The sequence below is a fragment of the Amblyomma mixtum genome, chromosome 9 (assembly GCF_055824585.1).
Source record: "Amblyomma mixtum isolate Tamu chromosome 9, ASM5582458v1, whole genome shotgun sequence".
In the NCBI taxonomy this organism is placed as follows: Eukaryota; Metazoa; Arthropoda; class Arachnida; order Ixodida; family Ixodidae; genus Amblyomma; species Amblyomma mixtum.
Window position 1 is genome coordinate 37332558 of NC_143020.1, and position 27691 is coordinate 37360248.

A 27691-nucleotide genomic window follows, 5' to 3' on the forward strand; every position below is an offset into this window, starting at 1 on the left:
GCTGCAAAACATGACCTCAACTTCTATTAAGCCTGTTTGTTTGAAGAGCGGACACTTCATCTGTCCTAGAAATACTCTTGTAGGAGCGGCCTTGTTCACTGGAGCTTGGCACCCTAGGCTCGGTATCAGAGCGTCTTTCTCTGCTATCCGATTTTCATTTCGCTGCCGTCCGACCTGAATATAACCGATCGTAAATTACTCACCCCAAGTCGTGATCATCCGCGACAAGAAACTCGGGAAGACACATGGCTGCCATTGTTGGTATGTCAGGCAGGTATCAATGAGCGTCGTCTAGACGCCACACGGGGAGCTCTTACGACAAGCGGGAAACAAATACGTACAAAAAGAGGTCAAAGAAAACTCGGTCTTAAATATACTTTCTCCTTCACGCGTTCAGAGAAGCGTAAACGCGTTCCGTGCAGTAGCCATTTTTTCTCGGCCCAGGTTCGCGTCGGTAATGTTTCGCCAGGAGGTTCGCTCTGGTATGGAGTGTTTCTACCTTCTCAGTACTTGCCTTTTCAGCGCCTACTTCATTTATTCGGTAAGTAAGAGTCCATATTTCACGTTTTTTGTTTCTGTTTCTGAAAGTTTTCGTGCCCCGTGTTTCCTCTGCTGGAGTTCAGTTTTTCGCCGAGACTTCTAGTGATTTAGATACATGGCATATATCGTTCCTAAATGAGCTGATGCGGCTTTCAAGCCTGCATAATGGGTTACTGGCACCTCAGCAGTGCTAGTGGAATTTGTGCTGCCAGTGTACCAACTGGCGCGACATGGAACTGAGAGCATTTACAATTATTATACGCATTTTTAGTACTTTATTAAAATATTTTATTACAATGTTGTGCTGGTAGATTAAGGGATGTCCCAGCCTACGGAGTTCTGAGAATGAGCGGGCAAATTTTTCCTCGGGATTCGCAAAAGATCTATACGAAAGAGAATAAAGGCAGGAAAAAATATGAAAAAAAAACTTCTTCTACAAATAATCCACGCGGTCACTGCCCTTCCAAAAATTTAGGTAAATAGTCGGTCACAATATTTTGCTCGGGCACGGGACTAATTTCATATGCATAGTTCGAAGCAGGTGCCTTAAAATACTGATTTCACGTTGGGCCTGCATGCAAGGTTACAAAACCTGAAGAGGATTAGTCGTATTTCTGATGGTGATTATGGCGATGTAGTGGCTTCTTTTGAAACTAGGGTGTGCATGCCTGGGGATGGCTCTGCGAGAGTCTGAAGAAGAAAACAATCTAGATGCAGCTTATGTTCTGTAACAGATTTACCTAGCCGCTGAGAGGTACACAGATGAAGTGTATAGGCAGAGAGGTTGACCAGGAAGGTGTTCCGTGTGGCCATCCTAGAATGCAGGAAAAGGAAGAGAATTGTAAAAAGGGGAATATGAATTGTAGGGTTTGGTTGAGAAAAAAAGGCGTGAGGTAAGGGCTTACACGCAGCACTGCTGTCATCAGTCAGGCAAGCGTAACTCCTTCAGGAATGAAAAATGTGCTTTTCATGCGTTCGGTGCTAGAAGTAGGTGTCCTTTTTTGGAAGAATTTGTTCTCAGAACGCTGTGTATCAACTGCAGAGCACAACACAGAGCTTACCTATTATGCCAAGAAGTCAAAGTAAGCCTAAGCACGGAATTTGCGATTTTGTTAAACCGTTATTATAACTACGTTATACAAACAATAAAATGAAATAATCTAAATTAGTAACAAGGAGCCTGGAAATGATATGGGAAATAGAGCGATGCTTCCATCTCCAAGTATTTCTATCTTGATCCCTTAAGTAACAATAAAGTAATCAATATTTAACACTATGATGTCAATAGCTAAAGTCAGCATTTATAATTTTTTGTTCCGCTTTACGCTGTGAGAATTTCCTAATAAAAATACTACTGTTAAACTTTTTTGAGCTTCCATCCAGTTCTGTGCAAATGAAACAAAAAACTGCACAGTTCATTCTGGACCATTTTATATTCATGAGAGAGACAATTTAAAAAGCCAACCTGATTGAATGCTCAAGCTTTAAACCGCTAATAGCATGTTGCCATTTTAAAGCCGTAGTGATACAACCTGAAAAGGGTTCTCAATTTTTTCCCTTTAGGACGACATTGTACCAAGCACCTACTTTCATGCGACATCACTGCTCGGCCCATGAGCTTAGCTCCTATTTTTGTGGCACTGGAAATGCACATATAAATGAGTAGAGTGTGTGGTGAGGACGGCAACATAGCTAGAAGTATTCTTCATTCAAATCCCGAAAACTTGTTTCTGTACTGCCTCCTCTTCGCGTTTCTTGCTTCTGAGTCTCGCTCAAAAGGACATGATAAATACTGCCATAAAGCTGCCTCAAATAAGGGTTGCGGCGGAAATTATGTTTTATAAACACAATTCAACACTTGTGCAGGAATCAGTGATTATTATTCTCCACTGAGCTCCTTTCACATAAGGCGCTTTTTTGCCTTTTACATATACATGTGAAATATGAAGAAAGTTGACGTGCGTACAACTTATTGATGCTTTTAACCTGATAATAATCCTCTGCATGAAGTAAATATATGCTGTCATGCATAAATTTATTACGGATTGGTAGTACTTCGTCTGCTTCACAAGAAACCATATGTGGGACGTGTAAAAAATCGCTTCAGCTCTTCTGCTGTCCTCATCTAGGCTCGCTAACGACAGATATAAAATGGAAACTGTGGCCACTGTGTTGGAGCCAGTTTACCTTTGCTAGCGAATGTTCCAAGATTAGAATAATTGGAATTCAGTTTTTATTTCCCTTCAAAGTACATCCTTGTGCTGCCGCGGCGGCTGAGTGGTTATGGTGCTCGGCTGCTGACCTGATAGACGCGGGTTCGACCCCTGCCGCGGCAGTCGCGTTTGGATGGAGGCGAAATGCTAGAGGTCCGCGTACTGTTTGATGTCAGCGCACAATAAAGAACCTCAGGGGATCGAATTTTCCGAAGCCCTTCACTACGGGGTGCCTCGTAGCCTGAATCGCTCCGGGAATACTTTAGTTTGTTGTAACATGATGTGTTTACGCAAAAAGCGTACTGGCGCCAGCGTACTGGGAAGTTGTTGTTCACCTCATAGGAAGTTGGCGCCAGTCCTGTGTGTGTGTGTTTTGTCTTCGTCTTTTAGCGCCAGTGCGTTTTTTGCGTAAACATGTCACGCTCTCGGACGTTGAACCCTTAAAAACCATAAACCATAAACAAACCTCCCGTAGCGTTTGGACGTCACACGAGATAGAGTGCATTCCGAGAACATTTCCGTCCGTCCTACCCCCTCCCCCCGCTCCCTCGTCCCACCTGAAGACGGTGAAAGCAATGCGAGGCACGTGACTTATGAGCTTCACTTGGCGCCTTGTTGAGTTAGTGTTGAATCAGAAGGACACCAACATGAACCCAATGTATGTGGAGTCTACCGAACTGCTGCTGAAGAAAATGTTGGTTGGCTGTGAACAGAATGGTTTTTCTTATCGCATTTCAGTTTCAAGCTAAAATAGGGAATTTAGGCTCATAGGCACATTTGTTGAAGAGCAGCAATGGGTTCATTTTTGAACAGCACTGTGCAGCATTGCACATTTCGGTCCATTAAGGCTAGTATACCAAGGGTGCATGCACGGAATTGTAAAGCACCCGCCCAAATAACACTAGTAGGCGCCCCACCTGAAGACGACGAAGGCAAAGCAAGGCGGGTCCAGTGGGTGGCCCCATGGCTATGATAAGGAGGCATGCGTGGATCGGTGTGGAACGTGCCTGCCATAGCTATGCTGTGAACGTCATTGCTAAAGAAACGCGCTTCAGCCTGCCAGGGCTTTCTAAGTGCGTCATGCAATATAGCTGAGCCCGTGAAAGGAAACATTGTTAAAGCAACACGGTTTTCTCTATCATTGGCGAAGACAATGCAGGAAGCTATAAGGTTGTCTTCAGATAGCAACTGAAGAAGAAATTGGCATTTTGCAGACCATAATAGCGGTTTCACACGACATTGGATTTCCGTATATAGGAAACAGCAATGACCCAGAACTGGAACATGGAAAAAAACTTGCTTAGTCTTTATTAATATCGATAATTTTTTTTTTTCACGCCGACTTTTAAAGGAAATCTGAGTGATCCATAAAAATTTTCATCACTGAGCCATTCCTTCATAGTGCTGGGTTTAAAAGATTGAGGAACCTATTGCACTTTAAACTCTATTAGATGCTTCACAACAGGCGCAGAAAGACAGTTGTACCAGCACCTCAATACTGAACCGCCATGTTTGAGACCAAATTCCGTTTTGAAAAGTAACTCTTTAGGAAAGCATCAAACATGTTAAAGGAGAAACAGAAATGAACAGTTATCCTTGTGTAGAGCAAACAACAGCAAGCGATTGTTTTTTACAATAAGCGATCGATCGTGGGGAACTTTCATTTCCCGTCAATACTAGTGCTCCAATGGGCAATATGAAATAAGATGCTGTGGTCTATTCGTAGGCAAGCAACATATTGCTGCTTGCCGCTTCGCCCTTCCTAACCCCAAGCAGGCAGAAGAAGGTACTTTCTTCGAATTGCGAACTTAAATTTCTCGGCTTCGAGGCACAGTTTGCGTTCCTTATCAGATTGAGGCTGGTGCCCGTAACTTTGGCTGTAATAAGCCATAGCGTTCAATATTAATGCGATAACGTTAAAGGTCCGGTTCCCCAAAAAATCCCGTGTTGCCGTTGTCGACGCCGTGAGCAAAAAATCACGGGCATGGCGCTGGCAGGTGGTCCCCAGAAAGCAGAGGACTGCCCCCTAGGTAAAGTCTCCTTGCGGCGTCATCACAGTCTGCCCACCTTATAGTAAGCAAACTGCCCACCTTGGCAGGTGGCAGTTAAGTGAATGATCGTTCGCTTGGGAAGAGCAACCAGGCAGCACAAGGCCCATCGCTGGGAGCAGCTACGATTGCAGGGCAGTGGCTCATTGCTTATGCGTTGCACCACTGTATCAGGAGGAGTATGAGGACTCGCACGGATGAATGTAAAGTAGAGAATGAACTTCTGCGCATATGGGAATTAACACATTAACACCAGCCTAAGTGCACCTTCCAATTTTTTGTAACGAACTGTAAGACGACGAAGTGGGCCGTGGCGCGGACAGAAGCGCTCGCGCTAGGCCCGCAGCAATTAAAACAAAATCATCGCGATCCGTCTTGCCGTCCCTTTTTTCCGTCTGCTTGCCTTCATGTGACAAAATTGTAGAGACTCCTAGCATAAGATACAATATATAATAAAACAAGTCTGTAAATTTTCTTTCACCTAAGTGTGAATGCGGCACATTTTGTAAGGTTTCAGAGCTGAACATTCTAGAAATGTTCACTTCAAAGCGGGCAAAAAATGCAGACAATGAATGGACTTTCCTGTTTTGTCCCCCATCACAGACACGAACTCAAAATTTACAGCGCACAAACTGAGTCTCGGGCGTGTGAAAAATCCCAGAAATTGGTGCATTGCGCACATTTCGCTTTTTCGGTAGGCTGCTTGTTTACGCAAATACACAAAATGCCTCTACACCGGACGTAATTAAGCGTCATTGGAAGTAGTACGCAATTGCATTTACAATTTACGGGAGCATTTAGGATAACTAGTCGCTGATCATTCTGTATTAACGAATTGTCACTGATAATTTCTTCCAGGTTCACGCTGACGTAATCAATGCTCAAGGTAAGTACTTCTCTGCGCTGGTTGCGGAGCCAGCTTTTAATGGCATATGCGCCTATTTCGTCCTGTTCGAAACCGCGCGCTTTTGTGGCGTCAGTGTCATTTGGTTGCTGCTCTTTGCTTGTGGCCTGTGGTGTACGGCTGATGGCTCGGGGTCAGTCAATTTACCCTCAATCAATCAGTATGCACCATGGCAGAGAAGCTGAGTAGCCCGATGGAGGGGTCCCAGTAAAAGCTTAGGTAACGTCGCCACTAACTTGAGCTTAAGATGCGACTAAGTGTGGTTCCAGTATAGGACACCGACGACGCGTAGCGAATGCTTCGACAGCGAGAAGGATTTGACTTGAGAGCGATTGGGTGTGTGAGTGTCCAGAGCCAAAGTGCTCAGCTCCGAGTGTTCCGTCAGTCAAAGAGGAATGATGCTGCGAATTGAAGTAAAGTTTGAAGTAAAGCTGCGAATTGAAGAAGTTTAAAGTCGCGTTTTTCACGAAAGCCATATAAAAATGGGCTCAGGTCAAAAAGAACGGTGAACTCAGCAGCATTGTGAGGGGTCGCGTGATAGTTAAAAAAATAGTTATGATTATAACAAGATGGATTCTACGAAAATATGTTGACTAGGGCAGCTGTTCCTTTCGCAAGGCTTTTCCCTCGGCGTAACGCTGTGCCTTTCATGACGCACTTGCGTCCAAATTTTTATATTTTAGAATGGACCAAATATGTACATGCCGTGCTCCTGAAAGGGTGTTGACGAGGTTTCAATGGGTTTCAGGAATCCCGCCGGTATAGTGGGAGGCGTATTTCGTCGCTGACAATCAGGGCAGGTTTTCAAATCCTCACATGGGCTTATTGTCAGGGCCAGTAATACTTGTCTTAAACATGGCGGAAGGTGCTAGAAAGCTCGAGATGCCCAGCTGTCGGCTGATCGTGTGAAGCCTCTAAAACCTTTTCGCACTGGGCTCTGCGCTGCACTAGGCTCTTATAAGGCAGTAATTACTTATTGGCATCCACCCGAGTGCAGCCATACGGCTATAAAGGAAAGCTATACAGCTTTCTGAGAAACTACGGCTGTGGGTCACAGTACCGGTTTTCGAGCCTGATACCGTCCATAATTTTCCGTCTCCTCTCTAACATGTACAGTATGGTCCATTGTTGACAGTATGGTCGCATGAGCGGAATGACCAGCCGCCATGCTTACTGCGCATGCGTTTTGTGCCGACAATTCCCGCAAGTTCTTGGTGGCAGCGCTCTGCGAACCGCGGAGGGCACGCGATCGCATGTTCCCTTTAACAGTGGACCGTACTGTACCGGAGGCTGCAAATTAATCTGCCCTTGTCAAGCCGAAAGAAAGCCGAGCCGGCTCCGAAACGTCATGACTTTGTAAAATTAAAAAGATTTGGTTGGAGAAAATGTCACAGAGTTTACTGTAAGGTGTTCTCTCCCAGGCAGGGAATTGTGTCGCTTTTTATTACCTGTCCAGATGCACTGTGCAATAAGAACCTACCATTGTTGTTCTCCAACGGTTAACATCATCTGAGGTTATATGAAAGGAAAATTGATTCAGAATTACAAGCGAAATCGGGGAAGCCGTTTTCTCCTAAAAGACAGTTTAGAAGGGTCTGTTCAGCTGAAGATCTTAAACACCACAGCAATGTCACCGAAGACGGAGAATCCGCACTGTGTGCGGGAAATATAAGTATCGATCGCCGGAGCCACTAATCACCCACTGGTTTCCAAATGACAAAAAATTTTCGCGGTCCTCATGTAAAGCTTCTGCGAAGTGAAATGCTTGAGAACAATGTGTCTCCCTCTGTTATTACTACAAACATGACACTTTACCCATGGCGCTGTTTGTTAAAAATCCCCCTGCTGAACATCGCCATGAGATGTTTGAAACTCTGCTTGTAAAGAGAGTAAAGTTAAAGGAATAGCCTATCGCCGGTCTGAAGTATTGCGCATCGTTACTGAAATTATTTAACATCTTTTCACTATATATGCTGCAGAATTTGCTATTGATTACACGTATTTTTCGAGTGAATCATATGTGGCCTGATCAAACATACAAACTACGCGGACAAACACGTGCACACTATTTAGAACAAGTAGGGCACATTTCACACAAATTGGCGCACATTTGGGAAGTTAGACCGGCGCGAAAAAATTTTCGCTCATGCTCACCATTAACGATTCGATAAGTCTCAAAAACCAAGTCCTGATTGCCCATTGCCAGCCCGTAACTTTGTGTGTGTGCTAAGTTATTCCCTATCCACTTCGCTCACGCGCGGCGGGGCCGGATCGTAGAGAATCAGCTCATGTTTTTGGAAACCTTTCTTCTCTCTTGAGCAATGGCGACGAGTGCCTCGGAGGGTGGATGAAAGAGCGGTTGTGATGGGAGTGTTAAGGGTATCTGCGCGATGGTCTCGGCGCGAAGTAATAGACACGGTGCGCCCTATATCGAAAGGACGTTTAGAGCCGTCTGTCAGCCCTAGCCATAATTCTAGCTTCAAAGAAGTGCCCCCACATGGTTCCGGAGTCAACAACACTCTCCCAGCGACAGGCGTGGGAGGCAGCGCGCACCATTCTTCTGGACGGTCCCACCGTAATCTTCCGTTCTTCCCACTGTTTCTGTACCCTGCGAGCAAATTGTGTTTTCTTTGGTTTGAATACCTCTTGCATTAGTGCATTTTAGTTGCTAGTTGTCTGGTTTACTGTAGCCAATTTTAGGCATCGTGTTGCATACGCGTTATTGTTCTTAGAACACTTCTTATGTGTTCCTAGGACTGCTATATAAATCATGTATCTACTCTTCGCTATATAAAGCATATGTTGCGTGTGAACCTTTGATGTAGCCCATTCTCTGGCTTGCGACCGACGAAAACTGCAAAGCTTGCCGCGCTGAGTTGAGGTTAGATCCTGAGACAACGCAACAGCAACCCCACAAGCTCTAAGGTGCATGCGAATGCAGGCTGCCAGTCTGCAGTAGTGACCCCTGAATAAATTCCACCTTCGGTGCCTGTGGACTCTAAATGATGAGAATGACGTCATGCTCTTCATGAGAAAAGCGAATGGAAGTTGCTAGCTTTTCCGCACACGTTGATTATCATACGGGCTCCCACCATACGCCATTATCATACGAGGAATCTCGCTCTGACTGCTCGTAGAAAAATATTCCATCCGGTTGAGATCTCTCAGAAAGTGCGTCTTATTTTGAATGGTTCGACATATGTGTTATTCGAGTTGTTTTGTGCACAGGACACGTAATACGGGCCGGAAAGACATCACATTAGATTTTGAAATTCGCATGTATGATATTAGTGATGCAGATGGTGAAAAACTTTAATGAAGCGTTCAGAAATACAGGATGAAGACCACATTTTAATCGCGTTCACGCTGCGAATACTGACTTGCAAAGATATGCTGTTTGCAAGATCGCACGGTGATCTCAGAAAGGTAAGCTCTCATAAGTACGTATGCAGATACATATCTGAGATGAATTGTGACGGCTGCACCTTTGAGTTGAAAACAAGGAAGTGAACCTCGGCAGTGCTGTGTTTCAACAGACCAGGGTTTAGCGAATAAAGGCTATATAGAACCAACACCACAGCGAGAAAAATGAGGCCTAAAAATACACTAAACACCAGCATCATTTTAAAATTATTCATTTAACGCAGCACAAAACTAAACGGAACGCAAACTAAAGTTCAATTTTCTCAAAAATTGTCCCTATCTCTTTGTATATACCTGTCACTCAAAGGCAATTTTGTGAGTGTCTTTGGGAAATAATTTTTTCCGAGTAAAAATCGCATTCTAAAACACAGATAAAATCCTCTTCTAAAAAACATATCACCTCAACCCAAAGGCTGCCTATGGATTTTTTTTTCTGGCCGTAGAAGTATGGAACAATTTCGCGTTATTCATGCAATACATTGCTTTTCAGGTTGCGGGATGGCCGACAATAAGTATAATCCAGTGGCGGGTCAGAAATTTCAAAGACCACTTCAACCTTGGATCGTGGAAGTACTTTTATTTTCACCCGCGTGGCTGTGGAACAAAACGTTTTTGTATTGTTGAGGCAGATTAAAATATGTCAGCGGCATTTATTAGCAAACCTCACTTCTTCCAATCTCGTGGGTAAGAGTCGGGTTTAATATTATTGCCGAAAGGCAATGACATCCTAGAAGATATGACTGAGACAGGCTGTGATTACCAGGAACAAAAGCGAAAGTAATGCGTGCTGTAGGAGAGTATGAAAGGCTGTTGTTTTTTTTTGTTCCCACTGCTCTTGATGCTTTGTTGCCTAAAACTGGGAAAGTTTGATGTTTCATTACCAATAAATGTAGTAAAATTTACTTTCACCTCTTTCCTCAATAAGCGAAGAGTGCATTAATAACTGCTTGGCAATGAAAGAAAAATATTTCTCACAATATCTTTGCTGAAAGAAATATTCCCGCAATTTCAAAGGAAGGGATTTCAGCGGAAGGCACCTGTATGTGAATGAAGCCCAGCCAGCGTGCGCAGTCCGATTATTGAAAGAAATGTTACATGCACTACAGTAAGAAAAAAAGGATGCATCTGAGACGTAAAATGTTTTCATAATAAAATTAGAGACAAGTTGGTCAATCGATTTCGTTGGATGAATTCTGAAACTACTTGGGAGAAGAGGACAGAGGGGAGTAGGCTGAGAGTTGGTGGTTTAGGCTAAGCGACTGGGCATTAAATAGCTGCTTTTATCGATGGTATGCTATTTGACAAGCGCGAAATGTATAGTGTGGGCAACATATTGCGCAGCCTTTTCCTTTATCCGAAGTTATTTCAGAGCGACCTTCTCAAGCTAAATTGTTTCTCAGTAATGCTTGCTGAGCCCAGTAAATTCGCGGGAAAGGGTATCTACACGAGAACCGAAATAATTGAAAAAAAAATCTGTTTTTTCTTCACATATGGCTCATCTAGTTTTTGAACTATATGAAATAAAATACATGTGTTTTGGTTCTATAACAGCGGCAACCAGTAACTTTAATATAAAAAAAAAATAAATATTTGCTCCGAGGACAGCGCCAGTAAGTCGGTGCATAGATATCGGTTTGCATGGGGCTAGAAAGAAATCAGAATTGCTTCGATGACTTGTTTCTTTAGCTTCATACAGTTCAGTGCAGGAAAAGTTGGTTCAGCTAGCTTACACTGAGGAAGACGGGCACATATTCGTTGAAATCCAACAATTGCTCACTTCAGTGAAACTTTGGTTATCAGCTGTTCACAGGCCCTTACACATGCACTGATATTAATCCTTGTTGCCAGCATAATTTTGTAAAGCCAGTTCGGGACCTCACTTGGTATGAACCACAAAAAATAAACGTTTCTATTATAAACTGTCGAACAAAGCGCATGCTTTGTTTTTCACTGGGCACAAAGCTCGAATTTTTATTCATGTTTCAAAATATATAATGAATAAATATATAAAAACTTGGCATCATTATTTGCTTCTTACTCGTACAGCGAGCTCTTTGGTCTTCCTTACCGATCACAAGATCTTAATAAGGTGAGGGCAAAGCTCCGCCTTAGGTTATAGAGATTTAGAGCCCGAGCGGGGGCATAAGTGGCTCCCTCCACGAGCGAGAAACAAACCATACTGGCTGCACTCTTCCTGCAACGCGCTTGCATGGTGAACGTAGCTTCAAGCTGCCCGTGATGTTCGTGTTCTCGCAGCCGTTTAAGTGGCGACTTTTACCTACTAAGATCTTTGAAATAAAGCCGCGTAACCAATGTGAGTCAAGCGATTTGCGCTCGGGCAGCTGCTCTCCCCGAAATAAAAAAGGAACAAATTTGTGTTTTAGTGCTCCAAGATCGAGTTGCAGCCTTTATTGAAAGTCGAAGTTCCTCTTCTAGATAATGAAATTTTCTTTTCTTCACAGTTGAGCAAACATCTCAGAACTCCTTGCTCTTTCTGTAGTAAATCGTTTTCAAACACGTTAAGTAAAAAAAAAAACATCTTAAATTCTATTCAAAGAAGACGCGCATGACATGCTTTCATCTGATATGTCCATTGGATTGGAATCGAACGTATTCTATATTTCGGGTTTTGTATTTTTTCTACAATATCAACTAAACACATTAAGGAATTAGTATAACAAAATTTTATACGAAGGTATTAAGGTAATAAACACTTTTTAACCTATAACAAGGCTCTTGATCACATGTAAGTGCTCACAAGCATATTTCTTTCAGGTACACCTCGTTACTAACATGGATTTGCAAGACAGCACAAAATACGGAACATTTAGTTGTGCTGGTAGCATAATATCACCCAGATTTGTTCTCACTTCGGCGCATTGTGTGACAAACGGGTAAGAAAAGTTGTAGTTTCTCACAGCTTCGCAACTCAGACAGTTGGTGGTGGTGGTGAAAAGCATTTATTACCGGTTACATAAAGAGGTAGTTTGGGGGGTGGCCCGTAGTGCACCACCTCCCTCACAATACTAGGTGAGGAGTGCCCGCTTAACAATCAGACATGTTTTTCCGCATAATGTTTGTAGTACTGTTCGAGGCCCGCTGTTGCATATATTGCTAAAGTATTTACAAGCCAACAAACTATGTTGCCTCAGCCTGCATTAGTAGTATTGTGTTCACATTGCATATTGACAACTCCTCTTTTATTATAATATTCAACTGCACCTTCTCATTAGATTTCGGAGTCTGTTATTATACCAGAGCTGAGTGGCCGTGTGGTGGAGCAAGGGTTTTAGGTTGGAAAGCCTTGTGTAGGATGTGGATAGGGCGGTGGTGGAGCTTCTCTAGAGTGGAAGTTGGATGTGGGAGGTCTGGCATATAAGCTACAGAGCTTTCGTTGAGTGAGGAATATGCTGCTGACTTACTGACGTACTTCGTACTGAAATATTTCAACTATGCTAAGACTGCGGAAATCAAGATATGCGTTACAAAGTTAAAATAATGTTCGATGCAAATGAAAACAATATTTACTTTTGTCCGTGCACTTAACGAAAGCAATCATTCCTTTTTCCCGTACGCAACGCTAAACAAGAATTGGAACGCGGGACCATGCTTCGAAATTTTATGTCCTGGATAGTAGACTATATAATGTACACACAAGCTTCATTGCACCATTGATATGAGGTCACGGCACGAGTGCGAAAGGTGGGCATTATTTTGAGAATTGCTGTAAAGTTACCTTTTTTATCAGTTAATATTTGCGCTTTGTCGGCTACAAGCTGTGAACAACACGGCACGGAACTGACAACAAATGAATTTTCTTTAAATTTAGACAATCTGATGGGATGTAGATGGATGAAGTTCGGCTAAGTTAAGAGGGGTTTCTTGGTTATTCGACGCACTCATTGAACAAAAAAGTGAACTGGACTACTTACAAGAGGCGCAAACAAAAGTTTGTTTGTTGTTGTCTCAACACAAAGTTTGTGTTGAGACGAATTCTCAAAGTATGAAAAAAGTTTTATGCTGAAAAAATATTTCGACTTTTCTTCCCAAATTTGTAAGTGTGCATGTGAATCCTCAACAAAAAACACGGAGGCTCTCACAAGCCATTCATGATCATCAGCTCCGCTAACTCTGTTGTTTAACATAGCATTTTCTACAGATCTTGTACTCACCCGGTCACTTGCGTGTTTATAGATCATAAATATAAAAGTTCAATGGCCAACCGCACTACCATAATGCGACCGTACATAAAAGTGCCAATCCAAGCCCGTTGTGTGGGTACAGAAGGACGAAGGCATTCTGTGCCCTGTCTCTAGACCTTCTCATATTTGATTTTGACGTAAAAAGACAAGAGCACCGCTTACAGGTCTGAAGGCTGCGTTGTGTTCATCTGACAGCTTGTGGGACGCGATGCACCCATTCGTAACTTTCAGTCTACTGGTGCATGATGTTTGACACAGTAAACATTTTAAGAAGAAGCGCCAAATTTCCGCCCACTACGGCAATCTACAAAAGCTGTCACATTGAGCTAGATGCCAGCAGACGGTCTGGCAAAGACACTGCATGCGGAACTGAACGGTGCGTTTTTCGAATGCATATAGCGTTTGCAGACGCAGTCCGCACGGGGAATCGGCTTCCCCTTATTCCACAGCAGCGAATAATTTTCGGACTAGATTTTGCATGGCCTAAACCCTTCGAATATTTACCGTTTTTTTAAAGTAGAAATTAACTATGGCAGTCTTCTCATCGTCTCTTGTTACTTCAACAGCACATCTTATCAGTGTATGTGATGTGTTAAAGACTAGAAAATTATGTTGCTGAATTGTAAACGTAGTTACCTAGGGCTGCCCTTTTTATTTGAAATAATGAAAACTACTCAGAAAAGCTTTACAACTAATTCTTGAAATGCTTTCCATTGTACCGTGCACCCATCGTTAAAATAGCCTAAATGACTAATTGTTTTATTTTATTCTATTATAATTCACATAAGCATGAATAGCTTACAATTTGACAGAAGCACTGAAGAAATTAGGGCAATGGTCCTGGCTCTCAAGGAGCAAAAAGACAAAGTTTGTAGTACGACATGGGGCGCTCCGCAGATGGCCAACAGTGCAAGGCCCGGTTTTTAGGAAAATGAAGCCTCTCTTGTTCTATGTTGAGGATTTTCGCTTGCTAACTTGTTTTTTGTCACCAGTATTCTAGAGATACCATTTACCCCGAAATCTGCATCGCACCGTTTCACGCTGTCATCTTTTTTACGCGGCTTGGAATGCCACACTCACAGCTCGCATACCCATTAGACGGCAAGCTGGCTGAAACTATTATGGCCCCTCGTTTTAAACACGAAAACATTCTGCGACAAATTAGCAGACATTCGTGCACCTCCCAGAAAGCTTAGCGATTTTTCTTCTGCAGATAGATTTTTATAGAGGAAATATGTTCCCTTTATTTGTTATAGCTTTCATTTTCGACGTGAGTTGCTTTACAAACTAACTTCTGCGTGGGCGCAAGTGCTTGCTAAAGCTTGTCCAGAATCATGCATACATCAGTTGATTCCTAATTTCGCAACCTATATTTACAAAGCTAGCATAAAAGCGCGCAAGCACAAGATTAGGTTCTGTGATTTCAAAACGTCCCTCAAGACAACCTTTAAGGCGTCATAGCTAGAGGTCTACGCAGGTAAAGGTTTGCGTACGGATCAGGGTTTGATTATGTGCTTCACGCCGAGATATCTTAATGTTACTGCCCGCCATCAACAAAGCTTAGTCGTCAATAGCAAGCCCTAGAGTTAAAAAATATTGAATAAATATGGGTTAAAGTGCCTGGAAATAAGAAGCTTAATGTATGGAAATTATGGACTGTTTCGTCAATGCTACCATGGCATTTTTTGCCCCGACCTGCGTGCATGACACTTCGGGCTGACCAATTTGAGAGAAGTTATGCGCGAAATATCTGTTGCACTGCCTGGAATGCAATCCCTTCGACCTACCAGTACATCAGGTGCACGAGGAAGAATGTCGTGTTGGTGAGTCCTTGCACTCTTCTTCAGCAGAACGCCACTGCCATTCGGCTTCAGAGGGCAGTCACTGAGTTGCGTGCGCACCATGACTTGCCGTCTGAGATCTTCGGCTTGCAATTGCAACATGCCTGGTCATCGCCATTCAGTGGATATATTATTCTGTGATGAGGATCGCAGCTTGCTCTTTTCTTGACAAGTCCTTGAATTCCTTGGTGGAGCAGTGTGCTCCGGCTGAAACTGCAGCATCCTATGGGTGCCATTCTAATTTTGATCACTTGGACACTGTCATGCCAGTCTGCCTCCTAAGTAACTCGTTAAAGGCGGCTTTTCGACAGATCCAGGCGGCGAACAAAACTATCAACGCAGCCCTTCATGTTTATGAAAACGCTCATTTCAGGGCTCTCTGGCTTTTCTGGACCCATCCATTCAATTTACTGCTGCAGCAGATACGATTCACATGTACGCATGGGCCACTATAAAACTCTCTATAGTAGCAGTGGCGGGCTCAGGTTCATTATTCATGCTCAGAGATCGTGAACAACTGCGTGCAGATGGAACGACTTGACAGGACATACACGTAGAGACATCACTGTCTTCACAAAGCACCCTTGACTAGCTCAAAGAATGATGTAACGACCCCGCCATGGAAGTTCGTTATTGCGATTCATTTTTTACATCAGACTCTCAGGTTTGATGAATCAGAGTTCTCTTTTTCCCGCTAGACATTTCTTCTGGTAAGCGCACCTTGAAGCTTCTTCACAATGCTCACTTTCCTTGTTTTGTTGGCATATATCTGACAATGGGTCCAACTCTAAGCCGCTTCCTGTTGAGACCTCTTTCATAGTTGTCATCCAGTCATGTTCCTTGAGATGCTTTTTTTTTGCAACACAAGCCCTTCTAATGGTTCTCACTGTGGCTCGCCGTGAAGCATGTTGCACGCCACTGTGTTTCCTTTCTTTCAGTGCGAAAAAGTCTTTTGCACTCTTCGCACTCTAAAAATTTTGCAGTGCTTCTGCTTATGATTACAACTGTTCTTATCCGAATGAGTGTTTTCACGAGCTGTAGATGATAGGCGGACTACCTGGCAACGTGAAGTATGTAGAGTAGCACACGTCTCGAAGGCACGCCTAATGCGCGGCTTTTTCTGTTTTTTTTTGCTAGCTTAAGCTCAGCAATGACAATAGGGTTTTTCAAGAGCTCAGGGCACTACTTTGTTGGCTGGTGATTTTCAAACATTTATAGAAAGAACAGAGTGGAGGCAACATATTGCATTTGAATGACGTCTGCCAGACACGACAGTCTCTTCAGAAACATTTAATGCGGAAACACTGAGAAAAGGCACAGCCTTTGTTTCGCATCTGCACTTCAGCTGTGGCAGAAAGCTCAACCAGATATATGGTTGTCCCTGTTATTCAGTAGATTTTTGTTGCTTGCTTCGTGCATTGACACTTGAGGTTTACGTTTCTATATAGGGTGACGCTTGTAACAGCTGCTGGCTTTCACCGTTCGAATACGCGGCTGCACATCGCGCCCACAGATGCTCCTATATAATATAGGTGGATGCCTTGCCACAATGCTAGGTTTACAGAAGGAAGAAATAATCTTAGTAGTTATCGGTCCATCGTGTTATCAGTACACGCAAATCAATCACGTGATCGTAGGTGCTGCGTTGCCAGCTGCCTGGCTATCAGGAAAAGGGTGATTTTTTAACTGAACTCGTAAAGTCTGCTGAGAACATACTTTGTATACATCCTTAGAGTTATAATTACGGGATTGTCTTTAGTGTGCAACAAAAATTCTATTTTCTTATGTAATGTGGCAAGAGTAGTTTTCTACAAATAACTAGATTTCTATTGCTTTTCCGTACGCAGAAAAAAAAACTGGTGGTGGTTACGTTTATTCCGTATCATGTGCATCTTATATTCCGGCTCATTTCCTTCCAGAATATGCAATCCAACTCTGGTGAAAGTGTTCTACAACACCACAATAGCTGAGAGGGGACCGTACGTGTCGGCTAGTAATGTGTTCTATTATCCTGACCTTCAGAATACCTCGTCGGCAAACAACGTTGCACTGCTCATGGTAAGATAATCGAAACGAAACTTCGGCAGTCTGTTTGCTGTACGAATTTATGACTATATATAATAGCTCTTCACATCTTGGTATTTTTGTCTCTGCGGCTGGGCCGGTTTACACATTGGTACTATAAGAATGGTGGGTTTTCTCCGCATGAAGCATGGCTTGTTTTGCGTGTGGTGTGGCCATCAAAAAGCAGTGCCGTAATTATGGACAAAAATGCGGCGAAAAAAAGCAAAATAATAAGGCTATAATGTTTTCCAGGCGACAAATGCTGAAGAGCGCCTAAAACTGAGGAATAGTAAACGCTAGACACTATCGTTATCGGTCCGTTCGGACGCCTAGCGGATAGCATTTCCGTTGCGCTGTGGCAGTGATAGGTCAGACGTGCCTATACTTTTCACTTACAAGTCATCGATGGTCGCTTAGCACGTGGGCGTTTATGCTGAAAGCGTTTTCTTAAAAAGTGCCTATCGCTCTGATTTCGATGGTCTTACCTGGGGTGCTTATCACCACAATATGCAAGAAACACATATTCAAAGGATCCTTGAAGTAGCGCCAGCAACTGAAATTCTGATAGACTATATATGAGTCAAAGAGTTATTTATGTCAGAGTTTGAGCGCCTTTTAGAATTATATTATAGGCAACGGGTGAATTGACAAATGATCATGTTGCTCTTACGATTCTCTCATATTTGTTAGGGATTTGCGCGTACTTTGTTGGCGTTGCCTTTTCTCTTTTTCTCACTGCTGGTCCTATGTTCGTGCTTTGATAATATTTTTTGTGTCTTGTCGGTGCCTGAGGTTTTTGTTCCTCAGAAATTAAACGAAAAACCTCTCCTCTAACGGCCCTCACGTGAGGGCTACAGTATTCTTAAATAAATCAATAAATAAAAATAAATAAATGATTGCGTTTGTCCTGGCCTTCATTTCCCTTTCATTTGGCCTTCATTTCCAAGCCTTGTACTGCACGTTTAAAAACAACAGCGTAAAGACTCCGCTCGGCGGAAAGCCCAAGATCGGCGTGCCTGGAAAGTTGATTGGTCGAGAGGGTAGTGATGTAGAAAATCAGTTTCGCTGTAATGAAAAAAAAAGTTGGTTTGGCGCAACCGAATAATTGTCCTTTGGCTTCGGAGTGCAACAGGCTAACTCTACACTAGTGAGGTATATTCGTTCAGTGAAATAAATAGAGGTCTCTGCGAACACCTAACTCCGCAGAGAAGGTAAATTACATTAGAGGAAGACTCAGATATTTAGGGTCACTAATTAATCTCACCTTTAATTATGGATGAAGATGTTTATTAAAGCAACGTGTGATGGCAAAAAGTCTGTCTATGCCGGCGAAAGAGTTCGCCAGGGGTCCCCATGTGAACGTAGGGATCCTTTAACAACTTCGCGGCATACCCATAAAGAGAACTTTGTATTTCGATTCAAGCCGCGTCTTTCTTTCTGCGACACACTATTGGACGCCGGTGTTCAGCGCCGCGTAGTGCGATCAGTCAGCACAACACAATTGTCTCCTCCGTGCTCTCGCCGATACCGCTAGGGCTAAATTTGAGTTTTGATGAGCTGTATGAGGGATGGTTCTTTTCCTTTCTACTTCCTACACTTGTTCAAGTTTTCTGTTTTCCTTTTTGATTGCCTGTGCATGGAGGAGTAGTTTGAATTTGAGCGCTCTAGTAGAAATGCATCAGTAGAGACTACTGCTATGCAACGCAGTTGAGCGCCCATGAATTCATTCATTGCTAAACAACCTTTTACGGCTTTTAATAGCATGTTCCCAGTGACATCTAAATAGACATTTAGATTTACTGTTCTCATAACACCTCCAGCTGCCATAAATCACATTGTCCGTGCCTCCGAAGCAGAATGCCGAGAGATATTTTTCCGAGTACAGTGACTGCCCCGTTCCCCTATGTTGTGAGAAGCATTCAGTCGCCATCTGAAGGCGAGCTGGATTGGAGTAGTCAGTTACACAAGGCGTCCTGAGCAGTGGCCGGAGTATATCTTGTAGGCATGTGGAATAGTATTTTATTGGTTCTAAGCAAATAGTAATATTCTTCGAATAATTTCAAAGAGAATATTTTGAATATCTTTGTAATAGAAAAAAAGGTTTAACGGCAAAATCAGCATTTTTTAAATCATGTAATTTCCAAACACACAAGACCACTAAATCAAAAAAGAAACAATGCGTTGAAGCTTTGTCACACCTAATAAATCTGTCGAGATTCTGCGATTGGGAAATCCCACCTACATGTGGTGCGAACGCATACGTGGGGCGCGAGACCTTTATGTGGGGCCTACAACAGCTTTTCTTAATTGCGATTGCGTCGTTACGCAGCTGTCGCTTTTAGAAGGTGACTCCTAAACACGAGCCTGGCGTACGCAACACGCGCTCAGCGCCACCCCGCGTCAGGTGCCGGAAAAGGGCCCCCACTTGCTTGTGTGTCCTGGTAACTTCCCTTGGTGTTCGCGCCTTCCCGCTTGTTTATTGAATTTTACATAGAGAAGAGCGGCTGCAGAAGCTGGAGTCAGCTCAGACTTGTTCCACGGAAGTCTAGGGAGTCGAGTGTCCTCGGATTACAGAGATTTAGCATAGTGCGATCCGCTTTCGCGCGTTGCCACTGCTCATGAGCCGATAGTCCTGAGCATACCACAAGGTGCCAAGAGGAGGTCAGCTGTTTGCACGCCTGTCCAGTAGGAGCGAATTAGCGAGTGAGTACTGGCGGTGCGCGGAAGTTGATCGCGACAAGCTAATCCTCTTTATTATTACATGCCGCCGCGTCGGTAACGGCGCACCGCGGGTAGGGCGGCCGTAGACACCTGCCAAGTACAGATATGGGCAGCGAAATCTGCTCTCGTCTCTTGCTGAGAAAATATGGATAGACCGGCTGCGGCATATGCGCACACCATGGTCCCATCCTGGAGGAGGCTAGCTGAAACAAAACCGCATGCAGCAAGAGTGCCAGAAACGTTATCCGCTCGAGATGAATACTTCGAGGTTTCGAATACCAAACTTTCGGATTCAAATCAATGTCGAATAGTTTACTATTGGATGGGATATTTAAAATTATCGATTATTCGCATATGCCTAATATGAAGTGCTCCCATTATATAACAGCTGCGGTCTTGGTGCAGGGCAGCGATAGCTAGCCCTGTCGACCGGGTAGAATCAGAAAGCTTTCTCTCATGAATTCGGGAATATATTAGTGCTTATTGCAATGCAGCTGCGAACAGCTTGCGTGCCCTTCGTTAGCACTTCATATCAGTGGATTTGGTTTCTCCGCTCCTTCGGTGATCCTTCTGTTCCACATGGAGGTGTTGAACTGTTTTGCGACACGGCTACTCTGTAACTTCCTCGAAGCTGGAAGTGGTTTCAGCAGGGTGTTAGTTTTGCCCGGTAAGGCGGTGTATGGCTGAGTAACCTATTTAATTGTTCATTAGGGCCATATATAACACAGTTAGGCGTGTATAGTGTCCTGTACTCTGGTGCACGTGCCATGATCGTCTGTTCACTGCTATTGTTGTGAATGTGAGCTACCTAACTTCTTGCCGGGCCGCTTGGCGAGGTAAGGGTTCACAAAATTCTACTCGGACTCAAAGAAGTTGCTTAAGGGCTGTACGGTGGTACTTGGTCCCATTAACTGCCTTATATACATAAGATTAAAAACCGGGTTATTCAAATTCAAATTACCATCCACAACACGGGACGCTCAGGACAACTGCGGCAGTGCGTAAGGTTTGTATCTTTAGCTATTTCAAGATTCGGTGAGTGCACCGAACCATGCATCATCTAGCGCAATGCCCATAATTTGAGAATAGCGGTCGCAGTGTTGAAACAATGTCGTGCGTGAGGACAGTGCTTCGGACATCGATGCCACGTAGAGGAATGCGCTTGAGCTATTACGTTTTCTTGGGGACGCAATCTGGGCGGTGCACTTGCCAGACGTTTACAAAACTTAAACGAGTACATCAGTAAAACGTAATTCATGTCATCACCTCAAGAAAGCGCATAAGTGGTCATGAGAGTTTCCACGTTCGAGGTGCATTTAGATAGCTTTCATGTTACCAAACCCCAATACATGTGTAGAGAATGGACTCAGCGATATGAAAGTGGGTGCAAAGCGGTGAAACCTTAGGAGAAGCTATTATGCAGAAACCAAAAAGTTTGAACTGTGTTACGCGACGAAAGAAATTACGTACTACTCCTGGCCTTCCGGATACCCGCATGTTTTTTAGACTTAGAGCCTTTTTTTATTGACAGATATTAAAATGAAGATGCAACGCCTATAAAACTCATAGCTCGAGGTCCGATAGCCATTCAGGCGGTCGTAAAAGTATGAGATCTACTAATTTAAGAGCCGGTTGTGGTGCGAAAAACCACCAAGATCAACGTGCTTGGTAGCGGCAATAAGTTTTTCTTTTTCGCTTAAACAGACAGTGCCTCTTTTCTCCAATGTGCCTACATTTTTGCAGGTTCCGATGATTAGTTAGTATGGCGTAAGAATAACTTGAACTGACACCTGTCGTGGCAACTCAGAGTGTTGTGTCTTCGACTGCTGTGTTTTGTCTTCGACATTACTATAGGGGAAAAATGCACAAAACACCCAATACTTATCTATGCCAGTGCAATCTTAGGTGACTGAAATCAACTTTCAGCTTTCCAAGATTTCAAAAAACTGCTGCAGGATTTTATATCCTACCTCTGCCTGATATATAGAGGCATATCTAGAGCAAATTAATTTTTGGTTTAAGTAGAATTCTTCCACTCTTTTCTTCACGGCTTTCTGAGTCACACTCTCTGAAAACATGAACAATGCAATATCGATGGCGCTTTGCCAGGTGTTTTAGTTGCCGTGATATTTAGGATCAGCTGTAAAAATCTTCAAAGCACGTAATCCCTATGAAAAATCCGGTATCGCGGCAAACCGGATTTTACCGGAACATATCGGTTTCATACCGGTCCCGTATCACTCTCACACCGGCGAGACCCGTCCGGTTTGATGGCTATACCGGTTCATACCGGTCCAGTATCGAACCCAAACCGGACAGACCACTCCGGTACGGAGCTCATACCGGACAGTCCATTCCCGGTTCGAAGCTCAAATCGGACAGACCAGTCCGGTACGGAGCTGAAACCGGACAGACTAGTCCGGTACGGAGCTCAAACCGGACATACCAGCCTGTATTCAGAGCGATATGTGCTGCGGTTTTGGTGCTTGGTCTGCAGATTGACTGTTGTACGCCAGCAGATATTTTTTAGGGGAAGGGGGGGGGGGCAGCGTGCGCATAAATGCGATAATCAACACATACGCGGTTTTGTTGAAAGGGCTAAGAAAAGAAAAGGGCTAAGCGTGAGCTTCGCAGTGGCAAAACATGCAGTTTGTGCATGAAAGGCGGGGGCTTCATGAAGGTGAATTGCGGGCAACCGCCATATTGGCTTCCCGTGCAGCACCCTGACAAAGCCAGGGCGGCTGTGTGCGGGCAAACGGCTAGTATATATCCGCCAGCAGCCTTTGTAAGTCCTGCGCAGATTACTCTGGATTTCACAGTGCAGAACTTCAAGACTGGCTGATAAACATGGCGAGCCTCCGCTGACTGCGCCAGAGGCTCAAAAAGGTTTGTTACTGTCGCGTTCATTGCAGCAGCTTTCTTAATGTTCGCTAGCGGCAGCCTGTAGCGACGCATCGATGAAGAAAGAAAATTCTTAGTTTTCGTGCAGGAATTCTTTGCACTTCTTCGTCAAGTGATCGCCCATTGATAACGCAACTTGTCCAAGCGTCATCGCGAGCGGCCCCACCCTTCACTCTATCAGGAAGACACACTAATCACAAATCGCCCAGAACATTTCTTTCGACGAACAAGAAAAGGTTAATTCAACGGAGCCGGCAGCTTGGGGTGTTCCCTTAAGGTCGACGCTTCCTGCTTGCTAAAAGATACAGCGCTCGAGAGAACAAAATAAAAACAAAAACCACCTGTAGAAACCTTACACGAGTAACCCGTCTTTGCGCAATTTTTTTTAAGCTTTTTTCTTCTCTCTCCTCACTGCCTTCTCTGCTTTTCCTGGGTCCGGTCGCAAAAAAAAACCCTGCTCATTCCTGGCTTTTCTATCGGCCTTTGTTCCTTCCCCTTGGGCTCCTCTGTGTCTGTCCTGTCCCTCCCAGTGCCGTTCCCCGAAGCGGCGCGGAGGCGCTCACTCTACAACCCACGACCGAGCATTTTAAGCCGCCCTCCCGACCCCGCTCCCCGCGAGGCTTCCATGAAGTGGCGAGAATTTCCGATTCTGCTTGTTCACTGTGCCCGGTCGCTGCCAACACCACCTTGTCGCTGCGCGGCGACTTTATGCAGAAGTCCTCCCCCGCGTTTCCTGCGTTTGTTTGGAACAGGTTTTTCTTCTCTCCTGCGGCTGGGTTGAGTGTCAAGCGACGAAAGTAACTGCGAAAACACGCTGGCACTCGCTCGTTGGCGTTGAGTTTGTGTTGTACAATTTTTTGCGCCTTTCTTCGTGTTGCCTTGATCAATCCATGATCAAATATGACATCGCCTTTCATGCGTACATCCAGTGCAAATATGGTGGAACACTATCATCCTTGTCTCAGTGATGAATGACTTCGCTCCGAAAGACGTGAGTGGTGAACGTTTGACCGGTGGAGGCCACGGCGGTGAAGGCGGATTTTATGACGGCGACGTCGTGCTGCTAGGACGCAAGTACGCATTTTAAATCACTCTGTTCTTTAAGTACTGCCTCCGTCTCGGTTATATGCTCGGCGTCAACAGAAACGTTCTAACTGTCCAGTGTCTTTTTGACTAAAACTTTGTAGATTGCACAGCGTAGAGGGACGAAATAGCGCAAAATTTTCTTTCAGTTACATACTGAAATGGCTTGTCCTTCATTATAACACGACTAAAAATAGTTTTATAGTTTGTATTCTTTCTTTACAGAGGCATGTGGTGTACACGTGCGAGAGCAATCATCGATAAGCGTCCTGAGGGGGAGCGGCTCAAGCCCTTGAACAAACATCACGCATCGCATCGATGCTGCGGTATGTGCCGTAAATAATGGAGGACGACCACGCAAGCATCGGAATCGTCCGAGCAACCTGTTTACACACCAACAATCTTACGACGCAGATTTTCAATACATTATTGATTCAAATATGGAAGGCGTGAGGTGCATTCGCGATACTGAGCATTGCCAATGCTCAGGGCCTGGCGTCTTGAGACGCCTGGCTTGTCTGTGGCTTGTCTGCGCCCACGAGGGCCCGCAATTCAGAGCCCCGTTTGGGCTACTGGGGTATGCATTTGTAATTATTGCATACAGGTCCACCTCGGGAATGGAATTTTTATTCCTTCGGCAACGTGGGCAGCAGTTATGGTGGCATCCAAAGATTCGCGTTTCTGCAAGGACGCAGCCTTTGGACGACTCCAGAACTCCTGGAAAGGAGCGTGACATGGCAAGCTTGCCATCGGTACCTGAAGTCAGAAGCCTCGACAGTGGGCAGGAAGCCAATGACTCCTGAAAAGCTACAAGCCATTGGCCGTAAGTTGCATGTCACAGTGCTCAATGCATTATGTTGTGTGTCAGTGCCCAATTAAATGATAAGCTGGGGGCATTATGTACTACCAATCATATTTTCTTTTCTGCAGGTGCTTTTGACTACTTCATTGGCCAGCACCCTGTAGAGACCCCAGCGCCGGCAGATCGTCGCAAAGAGTTAAATTATTACCTCAGTGTGCTGGTTCAAGACATGCGAAAAAAATAAACATCTTTTGGAGTTTTTGATGCATTATAATACTCACCAAGCTACCAATACTTGGTAAAAGCTGGGAGCAAATAACTCAATTGCACATCGACTGCAATACGAGTCGCTGATAATCGCAGATTACCAGTTTCTGAGGCTCTGTATATTGCAGCATTTGGCATGCACACTTATGGTCCCAGTTTTTGGGCAGATTTAGTCCAACTGGAATATATTTGAAGCATTTTATTCCTGCCTTTGTCCTGTGACACAGGGCCCTCCTGTATAATACGGGCCTAGCCTGTAGAATACAGGGCTGTCCTCTAATCCGGTATGAATTTTAAACCGAAACCGCATACCGGGTTATTGTACAGGATTTGCGATACCGGATTACCGGAATATCCTGTATAAAACAGGACAGTCCTGTATAATACAGGACTCTCCTGTTTTGCACAGGATACTCCGGTATCGCAAATCCTGTACAATAACCCGGTATGCGGTTCCGGTTTCAAATTAATACCGGATTTTTCAGTAGGGATACATCGTCAATCTTTAATTCCTCAAGATTCATTTGCCCCCATACTGAACTGATTTACCTTCCAGGCTCTGAAATGCTACCCAAGCATTTCCCGTTTTGCTTTTCAAGCATTTGAGGTCCCTATCTCCAGTTTTGATTTACAGCGACAACGCGTCACCTTGACCGTCCTGGTACCAATGGAGGGTCTCACTTCTTTGAACGAGCAGCGACTGCTATTGCGACAGAGTACTAAACCTGCCCCGTCACTTCTATCTCGTCTTCTTTCCGGTATTTTTTTGAGCTCAAAACGCACCTTGGCACAACAGTAAAATTTCTGAAACCAACGCAGAAAACGATGTACAGAGCCACGTGGCACGCGTGCTCATTCCTCGCCAAAAGCGTTGCGGGAATGGTCCCCTTACTCCTGAGCGCACTGGTGCGCTTTTTGTACCTTTCATATATCTTACACCTCTATGACTTATATTCTTCCTTCAGCTGAATGAACCGCTTCGCTTCGACAGTTTCGTGAAGCCGGTGTGTTTGCCAGGAAAGAGCCAGTCGCTGAGGAACAAGCAACTGGCGGCACCTAGCTGGGGAAAGTATCAAGGTGGGTGTTTTTATTAGTCAACTGTGCCCAACTTCTTTCGATGTTTTCAATATTTGGTGTGCATGTTGAGAACGTGGCGTTTTCTGCAACCACTGTCGAAGGAAAACTATGTTCTTTTAGAGTGAAAGCTTTTAGAGTGAAAGCTAAGAGATGTTCAAGAAATCTGAAGCTTATATCAATGGTACTTGGACATTCTGCGCCTAGCAAGGTGTGCGGAAAAAAATAACTAAATTATTCCATGAACAACGCCCGAATGGATTGTGCCGTTAGCACACGCTGTATATAAACAAGCTGCCTGCAACTCTTTACGAGTATATGCCGATTTAGTGGTATGTATTTTTTTCTTTCCTATATACCGAACGAAACTTTCGATATCGTTATAAGCAGCCATCCATGTATTTTGTGAAAGCTACGAAGTCAGTGAGTGACCTGAAAAGCACAAAAACTAAAACTATAGAACCAGCAGAAAATAAATTCCTGCAGTACGTTTGGCATGTGCTCTGATCCTTCAAACGCTAGGACACCGATATCTTTCAATGCATGCACAGCAATATATCCTGGACTGTGTGAGTATTGGGGCAAATACTAGCAGGCTGAGAAAGTGATTTCGGTGAGGTAAGAACGAAAAAAAGACAGTCAGTGATAGAAGTAGCGGCAAACGCAAGCTCCTGCGGTGTAAAGTAAGAGGTCCAGGGATATCTCAGTGGTAATATATTCAAGGAAACTAATGTCTATGGGACGCGGAATGCGAACCTGAAATTACGGATGAAATTTTAGATCTTAGATTGTTTGGACGAAAACAAAGAACAGTATAAAGCGAAGTGGTAGCAATAACAATAACGGTCGAAGCTGTGATGAGATCAGTATTCGGGCTCTCTAGTTATAATTTTCACTGAGCGTGTACTACTTTCTTAGGGGCGGACTGAGTAAGAAAGTTTTGGCCTACGAACTGCGTATCGTTATCGCTACATACAGTCCTAGCTTCTTGTAATCGTGATGAGTCGCAGGACGAAATTGTCGCAAGAGGTAGCACAAACTCTAGCAGGTTCCAGCCACTTCAGGTTGGTCGCAACGAAGTATGCTTGGGTTCTTTTTGATTTAATGACGATCTGCCTTTTCGGTTCGGACTTAGCCTGCGCGAACAGGGCTAGGTTTGTCAGCATTACCTGCTTTGTATGAAACGGAGTATAGATTCAAGAAATATAAAACATTGTAATCAACTGAACACCCATTAACATGAAATTTAAGACTGCGTTGTTGTGCAAGTCGGTCAGGGCTACTGCGCGCATAGTAAAAACAAGGACAAGAAGGGAGCCCAACAAGCGAAGACTCGCGACTGACTTCGGTTCGAAAGAATACACTTATTTTATAAGTTTCAAACTGGCATATTCATGACTTTGCTCAGTCCAGAAACCTGCCTTCTTCCTGATACATGTTGATTGATGGATCATATTGCGTCAGAAAGAAAGACAGGCTTTAGACTGCGCATATATCATTGATACGTCGGTTCGAAGCTATAATAAATCCGTCTCCTTTTGAATCAAAATCAATCATGAGTGTGCGCTTGGTGCGGACACTTCTCGTCCTTGTTTGTATGTGCGCGGT

The 27691-nt window shown here is 44.1% G+C and overlaps 1 protein-coding gene across 1 annotated transcript in view; it reads left to right on the forward strand.

Moving 5' to 3' along the window:
* Positions 1-457: 457 nt before the first annotated feature.
* The window catches only part of LOC149328762 (chymotrypsinogen B-like), a 32920-nt gene continuing 5686 nt past the window's right edge, over positions 458-27691 (forward strand). The window contains exons 1-6 of the mRNA XM_089562155.1: positions 458-541; positions 5660-5687; positions 9619-9692; positions 11904-12022; positions 17091-17229; positions 25975-26086. Of these exons, the coding sequence (XP_089418281.1) occupies positions 458-541; positions 5660-5687; positions 9619-9692; positions 11904-12022; positions 17091-17229; positions 25975-26086 (556 nt within the window). The remainder of the gene's footprint in view (positions 542-5659; positions 5688-9618; positions 9693-11903; positions 12023-17090; positions 17230-25974; positions 26087-27691) is intronic.